At 57.1% G+C, this 13,773-nt stretch overlaps 2 protein-coding genes across 6 annotated transcripts in view; one reads left to right on the plus strand and one right to left on the minus strand.

Annotated features, from left to right (window-relative positions):
• EXTL3 (exostosin like glycosyltransferase 3) overlaps window positions 1–10,967 on the plus strand; it is a 140,916-nt gene extending 129,949 nt beyond the window's left edge. For all 5 annotated transcript variants that reach the window (XM_063422980.1, XM_063422999.1, XM_063422972.1 and 2 more), the window contains 4 exons: window positions 210–337; window positions 3,862–4,006; window positions 4,760–4,888; window positions 5,568–10,967. In XM_063422980.1, coding sequence (XP_063279050.1) covers window positions 210–337; window positions 3,862–4,006; window positions 4,760–4,888; window positions 5,568–5,777 — 612 coding nt within the window. In that variant the 3' untranslated portion in view covers window positions 5,778–10,967. The remainder of the gene's footprint in view (window positions 1–209; window positions 338–3,861; window positions 4,007–4,759; window positions 4,889–5,567) is intronic.
• A 1,378-nt stretch (window positions 10,968–12,345) lies between these two features.
• INTS9 (integrator complex subunit 9) overlaps window positions 12,346–13,773 on the minus strand; it is a 61,950-nt gene continuing 60,522 nt past the window's right edge. The window contains exon 17 of the mRNA XM_063423031.1: window positions 12,346–13,563. Within this exon, the coding sequence (XP_063279101.1) occupies window positions 13,387–13,563 (177 nt within the window). The 3' untranslated portion in view covers window positions 12,346–13,386. The remainder of the gene's footprint in view (window positions 13,564–13,773) is intronic.

Consider the following 13,773-nt stretch of genomic DNA (forward strand, 5'->3'; position numbering starts at 1 on the left):
GTGCAGGGCCAGGGGCTGGACTGGGTGATCTGGGTGTGTTCCTTCCAACTCCATGGTTCTGCTCTGTGATTCCTGCAAGAGGGAGAAATCCAGCAGGGCTTTACAGGTGCCTGCCTGGGGCTGAGGGGAATTGCTGGAGTGATGCTCTGAGGCTTCAGAGCCCTCCCATGCAGCCGGCACAGCCCCCAGAGCTCCCTCCCGCCCCGCAGGTGGTGCGCACGGAGAAGAACAGCCTCAACAACCGCTTCCTGCCCTGGGACGAGATCGACACCGAGGCCATCCTGTCCATCGACGACGACGCTCACCTGCGCCACGACGAGATCATGTTCGGCTTCCGGTGAGCTCCGGCGGCTCCCCGGGCCAGGCTCTGCCCCGGCAGCGGCCACGGGCACGGCTGGGGCTGGCACAGCCCTGCCCACACTTTAACCTGATCCCAGGTTGTGCAGGAAGCCACATTCCCCACGGGCACGGCTGGGCTGGCACAACCCTGCCCATGGCCCAGGACCCTGATCCCAGGTTGTGCAGGAAGCCACATTCCCCACAGGCACGGCTGGGGCTGGCACAGCCCTGCCCACGGCCCAGGACCCTGATCCCAGGCTGTGCAGGAAGCCCCGTTCCCCACGGGCACGGCTGGGGCTGGCACAGCCCTGCCCATGGCCCAGGACCCTGATCCCAGGCTGTGCAGGAAGCCCCGTTCCCTGCACTTCCCAACCCGGCTCTTGCTGTGCTGATAAAGGTCCCTGAACAGCTTTAAGGGCCCAGGGTGGGCAGAGCCTGGAAAACAAATCCCAAAGGGCATTGCACTCCCTCCATGAGCCGGAGAGAAGGAAGGGGGATGCTCACCTGCTGGTGACACTGGGGTGTGACAGTTCTTTGGGCATTTTCTCCCATGGAGCAGGTAAAGGCAGACATCACCCAGCAAAGGCAGATGTCACCCAGCAAAGGCAGATGTCACCCAGCTAAGGCAGGAGCTGGCTGCTCTCACTCCCACCCCCCTTCTGCTCCAGCACCCAGTTTTCCCTTGACTTTTCCCTGCCAAAAGCTTCCTGATCACGGGAATGAGGGGGCTCCTGCCGGGGGAGGGCTGTGCCAGCTGCTCCTGCAGCTCCTGCAGGCAAAGCTCCCTCCCTGCCAGGAGCTGCTGGGGGCGAGGGTGGCACAAGGAGCAGGGATTGCGATTCCCAGTGGGAGAACACCCGGCAGCTGCCCGGGGATGGGAGATGGGGATCAAAACCTGCTTGGGAGGAGGATTAAAAGGCACAGAATGCCTGGAAACCCACCAGGCTCCCTCAGAGAGATAAAAAACGAGTTGTGAGAGGGATTAAAGGGCAGGAGGAGGCGTCAGGATTCCTGCCTTCCCTTCCCTGCCCCATTCCAGGCTCTTTATCCGAACTGGGCCGTTCTCTCCTCTTTTTTGGTCTCTGTTTTCCTTTGCCTGGCCAAAGTTTTGCTGATCAGCCCTGGAGAGCATCAAATGAAGGCTGTAAGTGCCCTGTGTTGTTCTCACTCATGTCCCTGCTTACAGACACCCTGTTCCCACAAAGCCTCCCTGTGTTAACACATTCCCAGGAGCTGCTGGAGTCCTGGCACCGGAGTGAACCTCTGCCCACAACAACTGTGCTTTGTCAAAGCTTTGCTCCAGGCTTTGATTCCTGGGGCCAAAAGCGTGATTTTCCCCCATTTTCCACTCAGGAGGGAGCTGGAGGCAGCTCTCAGAGCGCCCCCAGAACAATTTTCCAGAGAAATCCTGATTTTCATGGCTGAGCTGGGAAGGGAAAAGCGTCACGTTCGTAGGAAAGCGAAGATGTGGGAGAAGTGAAAGGGAATAAGTGGTTTCAGCTTCCAGCTCTTCTAAACAATCACCCTGGATTGACAGGAGCTGCAGCAAACAAGAGCTGGGGGGAGGATGGAGCCAGGGAAAGCTGCTGGTGGCGTCGATTCCTCGGGATTATCGTGGAGTTTCATTAATTGGAGTGGAGGACTGAACAGCAAACACATCCGTGCTCCACAGGGAAAGCTCAGGGAATCTCAGCTCCTCTCCTCCTGTAGCTCTCCCAGAACAGGGCTTGTGGGAGAAACATCCAAATGGGGGGAAAAAACACCAAAAATGGCACTTTCTGCCCAGTTCTGTGCCTGGGAAGGAGGGAAAACCCTTCTGTGTCCACAGGGAGTTCTCTCGTGCAGTCTGGAGCCACAGCTTGGGCACTGAGCAGCAGGGAGGGGGGATTGAAGGATCCAAAGGAAGCCAGCATCCCTGCCCGTGGAACCCGGATTTGTGTCCCAGCTGAGGCATCAGGCACTGACTTTTCCCTCAATTATTCCTGCCAGGGTTGCAGCTCTCCTGGGGGATTTCTCTGGAGGAGCGTGAGCTGCAGATGAGAGCAGAACATTAGGCAGTCCCACGCTCCACATGCAAAATTCAGGATTTCATTCCCAAGGCTGGACTGTGAACATGTGTCGGGGTGAGGGAGGCACTCAGGGCTCGGGAGACTTCTCCTGTGTGGCCAGAGCCCAGGAAAATTCAGTTTGGGATGAGGAGCTGCAGTCTGGAATGAGGAGCTGCAGTTTGGGATGAGGAGCTGCAGTTTGGGATGAGGAGCTGCAGTCTGGGGTGAGGAGCTGCAGTTGGGATGAGGAGCTGCAGTTTGGGGTGAGGAGCTGCAGTTTGGGGTGAGGAGCTGCAGTTGGGATGAGGAGCTGCAGTTTGGGATGAGGAGCTGCAGTTTGGGATGAGGAGCTGCAGTTTGGATGAGGAGCTGCAGTTTGGGATGAGGAGCTGGAGTTCAGGATGAGGAGCTGCAGTTTTGGTCAAGGAGCTGCAGTTTTTGTCGAGGAGCTGCAGTTTGGGATGAGGAGCTGCAGTTTGGGATGAGGAGCTGCAGTTTGGGATGAGGAGCTGCAGTTTGGGATGAGGAGCTGCAGTTTGGATGAGGAGCTGCAGTTTGGATGAGGAGCTGCAGTTTGGGGTGAGGAGCTGCAGTTTGGGGTGAGGAGCTGCAGTTTGGGGTGAGGAGCTGCAGTTTGGGGTGAGGAGCTGCAGTTTGGGGTGAGGAGCTGCAGTTTGGATGAGGAGCTGCAGTTTGGATGAGGAGCTGCAGTTTGGGATGAGGAGCTGCAGTTTGGATGAGGAGCTGCAGTTTGGGATGAGGAGCTGCAGTTTGGGATGAGGAGCTGCAGTTCAGGATGAGGAGCTGCAGTTTGGGATGAGGAGCTGCAGTTTGGGGTCAGGAGCTGCAGTTTGGGGTGAGGAGCTGCAGTTTGGGGTGAGGAGCTGCAGTTTGGCAATCCAGGTCCTCCCTTGGGAGACACCAGGGCTTTTAGCATCTCAGCAGCTTTTCACAGAATTAAGGAATTACGGAATTTCCAGAGTCCTGGCATGGTTTGGGTGGGAAGGGACCTCAAATCTCATCCAGTTCCACCTGTGCCATGGGCAGGAACATTTCCCACTATCCCAAGGTCCTCCAAGCCCCATCCAGCCTGGTCTGGAGGCTTTCCTTAAGGGAGGTTGATGTTATCTTGGCTTTACTGCTGGGAGATGGGAAGTCCCAGGGATTTGGGGAAGAGGCCAGGAGATGCTGGGCTGAGCCTGGGCTGCTCTGGCCTTGGTTTCCTTTTAGACCTCCAGAACAGCCCTTATGAGCTACAAAATCCCTGATTTATGGCTTAGGAGCCCTTTCCCTGTGCAGAATCAGCTCAGCCGTGCTCCAGGACAGGAGCACATTTCGAGTTTTCCTTTTTGCCCTTTGGGCATTCCTTGTATGATGAGCAGTTGCCAGACTCCTTTAGCACAGACCCCTCTGTCCCTTGCAGCCCTCAGGACGGGCTCCCAGCTCTGTCTCACGGACATTCCTGTGTCTGCAGGGTGTGGAGGGAGGCCAGGGATCGCATCGTGGGCTTCCCGGGGCGCTACCACGCCTGGGACATCCCCCACCAGTCCTGGCTCTACAACTCCAACTACTCCTGCGAGCTCTCCATGGTGCTCACTGGTGCTGCCTTCTTCCACAAGGTGAGACCTTCCCGGGGCTGCCCCTTCCTGCTCACAGCCCCCCGGGGCTGCAGCTTGGGGGGATGTGGGTTTGTAAGGACAAACGTGGGAGCGCTCTGCCCCTTTTCCCTCACTTTCCCCAAACTGAAACACAGCCAGAGCCTGATCCTGAGAGTGCTGGGGAGGGTATCCAGTGCTGTTCCTGCTGGGCTGACTCCACAGCAGCAGGGGCAGGATCTGAGGGGCCCAATCCTCAATTTCTGAGGTCCCCCACTTTCCCCAAACTGCAACACAGCCAGAACCTGATCCTGAGTGCCTTGGGGAGGGTATCCAGTGCTGTTCCTGCTGGGCTGACTCTACAGCAGCAGGGGCAGGATCTGAGGGGGCTGGAACAGGATCTGAGGGGGCTCGAACGCCCAATCCTCAATTTCTGAGGTCCCCCACTTTCCCCAAACTGCAACACAGCCAGAACCTGGTCCTGAGTGCCTTGGGGAGGGTATCCAGTGGCTGTTCCTGCTGGGCTGACTCCACAGCAGCAGGGGCAGGATCTGATGGGCCCAGTCCTCAATTTCTGAGGTTGCAGCAGAGGGTGGTGGCTGTGGCAGGTTTGCTGCTGCTGTGGCTACGGCAGATCTTGGTGCAGGATTAACTCCCTTACGGGGAGGGTCTCCACTGGGATCCTTGAGTTTCGAGTCAGGCACATCCCAAGTGTCCCTCGTGCTGCTGTCACCCGTGGAGCCCCTGGAGGACGCTGTGCCTTTGTCCTTGTTGCAGTACTACGCCTACCTGTACTCCTACGTGATGCCCCAGGCCATCCGGGACATGGTGGACGAGTACATCAACTGCGAGGACATCGCCATGAACTTCCTGGTGTCCCACCTCACCAGGAAACCTCCCATCAAGGTAAAGCCAGGACAAGCTGTGCCTGGGAAGAGAGCGGTGTCTGCTCCAGGGAAATCCGGCTCCAGTGGGAAAGCTCAGCCTTTGGAATCAGCCAAATCCCTGCCCCTGAGCAGAGGGATTGAGATTTGACACTGCAGGACTAAATCAGACTGAATTCCCTGGCTGGTGAAAGGATCCATGCCCATGGCAGAGATGATCTCTGCTCTGAAGCCAGGCTGGGAGAGCTGGGAATGTTCCCCTGGAGAACAGCAGGATCCAGGGAGAGCTCAGAGCCCCTTCCAGGGCCTAAAGGGGCTCCAGGAGAGCTGGAGAGGGACTGGGGACAAAGGATGGAGGGACAGGACACAGGGAATGGCTTCTCACTGCCAGAGGGCAGGGTTGGATGGGATTGGGAAGGAATTGTTCCCTGTGAGGGTGAGGAGGGTCTGGAATAGAATTCCCAGAGCAGCTGTGGCTGTCCCTGGATCCCTGGAAGCGTCCAAGGCCAGGTTGGAGCACCCTGGGACAGGGGGAGGTGCCCCTGGGACAGTGGGAGGTGTCCCTGCCCACGGCAGGGACTGGATGAGCTTTGAGCTCCCTTCCACCTCAGTCCCTGCTGAGGTTCCGTGTCCGAGCCCCTGGCGGTGCCGGGCTGGGCGCTGTGGGCAGCGAGCTCTGACCCCTCTGTCCCTCCTGCCAGGTGACCTCCCGCTGGACCTTCCGCTGCCCCGGCTGCCCCCAGGCGCTTTCCCACGACGATTCCCACTTCCACGAGCGGCACAAGTGCATCAACTTCTTTGTGAAGGTGTACGGGTACATGCCCCTGCTCTACACCCAGTTCCGCGTCGACTCGGTCCTCTTCAAGACCCGCCTGCCCCACGACAAGACCAAGTGCTTCAAGTTCATCTAGAAACGGCAGCGGCTGCGCCCGGAGGCGGGAGAGGCCGGCACGGCGCGGGTTTGGTGGGGCTGAGAGTGCAGGAGGCGCCGGCAAACGGGACAGCCTGGATTGGGATGGGCGCTTCCCTCCTTCCCCTGTTCCCACAGCAGCTCAACAGAGGGGGAATGGGATCCCATGGCTCCTGTAAGGAACCTGGACAGGGAATGGGATCCCATGGCTCCTGTGAGGAACCTGGACAGGGAATGGGATCCCATGGCTCCTGTGAGGGCTCACCAGACAGGGAATGGGATCCCATGGCTCCTGTGAGGAACCTGCACAGGGAATGGGATCCCATGGCTCCTGTGAGGACACTCCCATGGATCACACACTGAGGAATGGCTCGCTGGCCACCAGCTCTGCCCCTTCGCTAGCCAAGGGCAGCCGTTCTTTTTAATTATAATTATTGTTATTTAAAATGAAAGTGTTTTAGATTTGCCGCGTGAGGCGCTTTTTTGTTTCCTTTTCTTTTGCCTCTCCTCTCCCCACCCCATTCCCTCTCTGGACCCTCCAGCCCATCCCAGGGGACGTGGCAAGGCCAGGTTGGAGGTGTTGGGTGCAGCTCCTGTCACCACTGCTGTCCCATCCTTCCCCCCATGGCACAGCTCTTCTCACCCACCGGATCCTGGCCTCTCCTGCCCTGTGGCTACTCCTGAGGCCTCTCAGGCCTCACCTGGTGAGGAGCCCTTGGCTCTGCTCTGCCCTTCTCCCACCCTGAGCCCTCAGCAGGGCCGAGGTTGGCCTGGATGCTCCTTCCAGGCTCCAGCTCTGGCCCCGCGCCGTTCCCCTGCCGCAGCCGGGGGGGTTCAGTTGCTGCTGTCTCACTCTTTGCCCACCTTGTCCTGCTGATCCTCTCAAGACAGGGAGCGTGTTTGGGGCTTAGGGAAGATCCACCTGCAGCACAGCCAGGGCTGGGTGTGCTCCTGGAGGCTCTGACCCTTCTCCGTGCTCAGCCTGGGTGTGCCAGAGCTGCAATTCCCGCTCTGCCCCATTCCCATCCCAGAGGCTCCGTGCCCGTGCCGGGTTTGCCTCAGCTGCCTTAACCCCGGCCCATCTGAGGGCTCTGTCCGAGGCTCAATCCCATCAGGAGCTTTCCAGGCTGTGATGCTGCTGGGATCACGTTCACAGCGTGGGTTTGGAGCTGCTTCCTCTCCCCCAGAGTCAAATCCTGTCCCAGCTGTGAGCACCCGAGCTCAGCTGCTGCCCTGTCCTGCTCCCTGGAGGGGGGCACGGGAGGGAAGGGCACAGCCTGGCCCTGCTGTGATGTCCTCCCTCAGCACATCCCAGACGTTTGTGAGCAGCCTGGGGAAGCTCTTGCTGGGTGGGTGGGAAGGTGGCACTTGTGTGGTCACCTCAATGTCCCTGCTTTTCCTGGATGCCACCCCTGGTGTGTCTCTGGTGTGTGGGAGCACGGATGGCCCAGCAGCAGCTCCTGGGCTCATTCCCAAGGTCAGCCCTGTCCATGCTCCTCCTGCACCGCGCTTTGGGGCCTCTCCAAGCTCCTCTCCCCAGGTTTTCCTCCTTGGGAAGGAGAGGAAGAGCAGCCTGTTCCCAGCAGAGCCCATGGCCCTTCACCAGCACCACTGACCACAGCAGAACACGCATCAAGGAATCTTCTCCTGGTTTTGTTCCCCTTTCCATTCCCTTTTTGTTTTAACATCAGGTGCCCAAAACGCAGCACGGGAAGTCTCAGTCCCCTTAAAAATGCCATGGGAGACTCCTGCGAGGCCCTGGAACACCTGGAGGGATTCTCCTGCCCGGAGTGGAAATGTGGCACTTGCCAGGAGCTGTGCCAGCTCCAGCATTCCCGAGGGGCCCGAGCTCCTCTGCCACGGCTTTAATTGCGCCCTCATTAGCGGGGTTCGTTAGCAGCGCTGCCATGGCTCGGGTACGGCCCAGGCCCGGGGTCAGCTCTGCCTTCCCAGCAGGGACTGCACTTCATCCAAACACAGGCAGGGCTCAGCAGCTCCAGGCTGTCCAGAATCTGAGGGGAAATGTTGCTCCAGTGAGAGCCTGGGGAGCAGGGATGGGACAGGGAGTGTTGGCATTGCCGAGTGCCTCGGGATGCTCTGGGTGTCGGAGCCCCAGGCTGGAAATTCTGCTTTCCCTTGCTGTGATTCCATTCGAGGCCAGTTGAGATCAGGGATTGGCAGAGCAAATCCCACTGTTCTTCCTCCCAGGCTCTTTGGCCTTTTTCCCAAGCTGTTTTTTCCTTGTTGGGAGGATCCCCCTGTCCATTGTGCTGGAGTAGGGACAGGACGTGCAGTGGGATCTCTCTGCATGTCGTGGGATGAACTCTTCCTTGCTGAGCGCCCCTAAAGGGGAAGGATTTGGGGGTGAAGGAGTAAAGAGGCTGCTCCTGGAGATTCCTGGGCAGCCTTTGGGAGGGACGGAATTCTGTGAGGACATGAAATGCCAGCAGGAACATCTTCCCCACCCACCAGGCTGGTGCTGCCCCTCCCGGTCCTGCTGCTGCAGCTCATCCCAAACACCACCGAGCCTGCTGGAGGATTGGGAATCACAGCCCAGAATTCTGCTCCTGAGCTGTCCTGAGGCCCCTCCACCAGGGAGGAGAGGGGCTTTTCCAGAGCGCCACCATCCCAAACATCCTTCCTTGCCACCACCCATCGTTCTCCCGGGATTTTCAGGGCACCCCAGGGTCCCTCCGAAGCTCAGGTTTGGTTGTACGACCCATCCCAGCTCCTGGGGCACGCGGCCTCCACCACGCCAGCCCTGAGGAGACGGGAAGGGCTCTTGGCAGCTGCACCTTTTCCCCACTGCAGTTTCTGCTGCTTCCCCCAGGCACGGGCGAGGCCTTTCCCGCTGTAAATAGAAACGACAGGGGTGACCCGGCCCCGGCCCCGCCCGTGCCACACGGCCCCTGCCCTCCCCTTGTGCCCACGGTGAGCACCGGGACTCCAACAGGAACTGAGAGACGAGGAACACTCCTTGGACACGAGCACAATGTTGAGATTTTTGTAAAAGGTTCCAATAAATGGAGAGTTTAACTTGGCGGCGTCTCGGTGCCTCTTTGCTGGGGCTGGGCCAGGACGGGGCTGTCACTGCTGCTGCCCCTGGGACACCCCAAACCCGGGCATCTCCCGGGGTTCCAGTCCCACGGGGCAGGTGAGCCGGGCTGGAATGCTGGAAACTCCTCAGGGATGGCGGTGCCTGGAGCTAAACCTCATCGTGCCCCCGGTGAGCTCCGGGGGAGCAGGGCTGGACCCTGAGTGGCTCCCAGGGATGTCCCATCCCAGTTCTGGGGCTGCTCTTGTGGGGGTTTGGAGCAGTGGGAGCAGCAGCTGAGCCGGCGCTGGGATTGCAAACCTGCCCATCCCTGCTCCAGATCCAGAGCCAAGGACCTCGAGGGGACACTTCCCACTGCTGGCTCAGGAGGCTCCTGGTCCCTCTCCTGTGCAGGAGGCTGAAAAACCAAACGGATCCACAGGGTTTGTAAGCAGATTCCAGCTTCAAACCCGCAGGGAGGAGCAGAGGGGAGGAATGGAGCAGCTGGGCCAGGAGCCATGGGATCCCCTCCACGCTGGGCTGGGAATGCCCCAGGATTTCCTGCACGTGGCTGAATTTCCTCTCTTCCTGCTGCCTGTGGGGTTTTGTCCTCCCTCCTGAGCAGCTGCTTCCTCCGTGGTCACTTTTCACCTCCGTGGTCACTTTTCACCTCTGTGGTCACTTTTCACCTCCGTGGTCACTTTTCCCCTCTGTGCCTGCTGCCCCTGCTGCTGCTCCCTTTGGGAATTGTGTCCTTTCTTTTCCCTTCTGCCCCAGAGTAAGGCTTGGTTTGTGCTTGGGTTTGTTTCCAGGAGAGGTTTCAGGGAAACCCCAAAGGATTTCAGTCCTGGAGGGAGGAGGTGAATGCTCAGCCTCCCAAATGCCTGAGATCTCCCCAAAATACTGCAGGGAGGCAGGGCCACCAGTGAAGGGCACAGAATTCCTCACTCCAGGATCCTGGCCTGTGGAATGCTGTCTTGGGATCTGCCTCCCAAATGAGTCCAGCAGCATCTCTGGCATGGACTCAGTGGAGCCGATTTTCTCCTGAGGCTTCTCCTGGGATAAAAACCTCCTGATCAATAATTTTTCCTGCTGTAACTGCTGTGTTTGGTGAGAGGAGCCACAGCTCAGTTCCATTTCCCTGTGTACCCCGGGATGAGGAAACGGAGGCGATGAATCCCGTTAATAATTCATTCCCTGCTCCCAGGAGGAGGGCAGGGTGAAGTGCTTTACACTCCACTCCTCTGCCCTACAAAGAGCCCTCCATTTCCTCCTTTGGATGATGCGCTCCTTGATAAAAAGCAATTTCACTGGAATTGCTCCTGTTCTGCCCGGCAGTGCCATAAAAGCCACCAGCTCCTGCTGAGCCCAGGAAAGGACGCGCTGCCAGCCTTCCCTGGGTGATCCCAGGTGACAGGGCCTTCAGGGAGGAGCTGTCCCCTTCGTGGGCTTCAAGGGGTGGGTCACAGTCCATGGAGCATCGAGAGATTGGGTCACAGTCCATGGATCCTTGAGGGATGGGGGTCACAGTCCATGGATCCTTCAGGGATGAGGTCACAGTCCATGGATCCTCGAGGGACGGGGTCACAGTCCATGGATCCTTGAGGGATGGGGTCACAGTCCATGGATCCTTCAGGGATGAGGTCACAGTCCATGGATCCTTCAGGGATGAGGTCACAGTCCATGGAGCATCGAGAGATTGGGTCACAGTCCATGGATCCTTGAGGGACGGGGTCACAGTCCATGGATCCTCAAGGACTCAGGGTCACAGTCCATGGATCCTTGAGGGATGGGGTCACAGTCCATGGATCCTTGAGGGATGGGGTCACAGTCCATGGATCCTTCAGGGATGGGGTCACAGTCCATGGATCCTTCAGGGATGGGGTCACAGTCCATGGATCCTTGAGGAATCAGGGTCACTGTCCATGGACCATTCAGGGATGGGGTCACAGTCCATGGATCCTTGAGGAATCAGGGTCACAGTCCATGGATCCTTCAGGGATTGGGTCACAGTCCATGGATCTTCAGGGGATGAGCTCACAGTCCATGGATCCTCAAGGAATCAGGGTCACTGTCCATGGATCCTTGAGGACTCAGGGTCACTGTCCATGGCTCCCAGGTGACAGCTCACCTGTGACAGGTGAATGGGACCTGTCAGATCCCACCTTTCCCACCACGAGCCTGCCCAGGCCATGATGTTCCCAATCCCAAATCCCTCTGCTCTCACTCCCACTCCTCCCAGAGGCTGAGCTGCTGGTGGGGCACAGATCCAGCACCCAGCTCCAGTTTCCCTCTGCTCCTCATGTCCAGGTGCTCACGGAGGTGACAGATCCCAGTGACAGTGACAGAGCCTGGGCAGGGACCTGGCATTACCCGACCTGGCCCAGTTGTTTCCATTAATGGAGAGAAAACACAATCAACTCCTCTCCACCCAGGAACAGCTGTTCCATAAAAGCCATCCAAGAGCAGGAATCTGATTTCAACCTTTCCTCCCCATTATTCCTGTGGGAGCACAGGGTGGGGAAGTCACTGGGAATTAATCACTTGCCACACACCTCACTAATTGTGTTTAATGAGGGGAGCAGTGGAGAGAGGCCGGAGCAGCTCAGGGAGGGACGTGGGATCCAGGGAATGGGGATGGCCACGGCACAAAGGGGCCAAGGGAATTTATTTTCCCTTCTGGAAGAAGGAGAGTGAAACCAGGAACCTTTGCTGTTCTTTGGCCATTAAATTGGGAACTTTTGGATTGGATCCATGGTACTCTTCCCTGGGCTGCCATGGTTCCCTCTGCAGGACTGACCCACCCCCAAGAAATGCTCTTTGTTTTTCTCTCTGGGTGCAGAAGGAACAAGCACTTCTTTTTCCAGTTTAATTAGGGTTTCTCATTGAAGAATTCCCCTCCCAGCATGTTTGTTTTACCAGCAGGCACAACCTGAATATAACAAAACAATCCACTCTCAGCTGCTGGACTGATGGAACAAGGAGAAGTTTTCCTGCTCAAAGTGACAGGAAGAAAAATGTAAAAGCTTTTAATTGTTACTTTCTCCCCCTGAGGAGGGTGGGCAAGCCTTGGGAATGTGAAAAGGCAGGAGCAGTGGGATCAGTGCTGGAGCTGAGGTAACCAGCAGAAAGATGAGTTCATCCCAGGGCCTCTCTGGGTTAGGAATAATCCCTTTGGAGTTTATTAAAGTGAAATTATCCAAGTACTCTGTTTTTAAGTGATGCTAAAGCAGCAAACCTGCAAACCCTGATGAGGATTTAATTCCACTGTCCCCCGTTTTTCACCACTGCTGGTGACACCACTGCTCACACACCCGTGGCACACACAGAACAAAGTGTGGCTGTACCCAACCCAGCAGGAATCCTGCACGGGAATGAAGTGGGATGTGGATTTTATTACACAGCTGCTTCCACTGCCTCCCCCTCCCCACAGGGATGGACTGGAGGAGCAGCTTCATTTCCCAAAGGTGTCAGGACAGGGACGTGGAACGGGCATGGAGAGGCTTCTATAAACCACGGGATGTGCTCCCTCCTGGGCAGTCTCACTCTGCTTTTTATTTTTTGACACCAAATAAATACAAAACAATCCAATAAAAAATGAACAGCAGTAAATCTGAGAAATGGGTCACCTTTAAAAGCAATACTGACTGAGGTGAGGCCCTAAACATGTGATTTGGGGAGGGAAAAGCCTCCCCAGGTCAGCAGTACAGATGGCTTTGGATAAATGACTCAGAATTCCCTCCAGGATCTGGGATGGGAGGGCTGCAAGGACAAGTTTTTGGAAGGTAGAAACAAGAGGCACTTCAATCTCGAAAGGTTTTTTATGAGCATTAGGAGTTTTCCTACTTTATGGACTTCCCTCAGTGTCTTCTTGAGGTGTTTCCTCCACTGCTGATGGAGGAACCCAGGAGGAACCAGCTTCAGTGAAGGGCCTGGAGCTCCATGGACAGATCTGGATGCACCAGGGGAGGCTGCAGCATCAACAAACACCCGAATTCCTAGAGGATAAAGCTTTTCCAAAGTGCCTCTGCTTGTGCAGGGAATGGCCAGGCTCTTCCCACTGTTCTCCCTGTCCACCAGGCCCCCTTTTTCCATTTTTATCTGTACAATCTTTGCCACACCAGCTCTCCCCTCCTCGTGCCAGTGAAGGACACGTGAACAACACGCAGGGAGGAGAGGCAGGGAATGGGATCTGGGCACTGGGGAGAAGCAGTGGGAGGAACAAGGCCGTTGTTCCAATATTCCTATGGAGTTCTGGGGCAGACACTGCTGAGGGACAGAGGAGCAGCAGCTCACCCTGATGCTGTAAATAAACACTGCAGTTGATTGCACTGCAGCTCCTGTCTCCTGTAAGATTCCCAGCTCCCAATTTGACACAACAGGAATCTCCTCCAAAGTATTCCAGGTGAAAAATAAGATATAAAAAATAGACATTAAGGACACTCCCTTGCTCCTCCACGAAGGGGAAGGTGGTTTCTGGTCTCTCTGAATCTCAGAATTCTCTCTCTCTCCATGGACAGCTCCAAGTTCTGCTGCTCCAGGCTCTCTCCTTGCAGAGCCTCCTGGTGTCCACGAGCTAAAATTTCTGCAGGAATTTGAGCACCAGGTCCCGCAGTTTGACCCTCAGGGGCTCGTCATTGTCACAGATGATGTGGGTGGAGTCCTCCTCCAGCTGGATCAGGGTCTCTGCCTCCTGCAGCAGCACAATGTGGCCCTTGGCCGTGTCCTCCACCTTGACATCGCTGAAACCGTGCTGGATTTGGGGTGGGAGATGGAGAGAGAGGGAAATCAGCACAGCTCAGGAGAACTGGGAGAGAGGAGAGACCAGGGCACAGGGGTGAGGGGGAATTTCATGGAATCACAGATTGGTTTGGGTGGGAAGGGACCTTAAAACTCATCCAGTGCCACCCCCTGCCACAGACAGGGACACCTTCCACTGTCCCAGGCTGTTCCAAGCCCTGTC

This window comes from Prinia subflava, chromosome 2 (genome assembly GCF_021018805.1).
Source record: "Prinia subflava isolate CZ2003 ecotype Zambia chromosome 2, Cam_Psub_1.2, whole genome shotgun sequence".
NCBI lineage: Eukaryota > Metazoa > Chordata > Aves > Passeriformes > Cisticolidae > Prinia > Prinia subflava.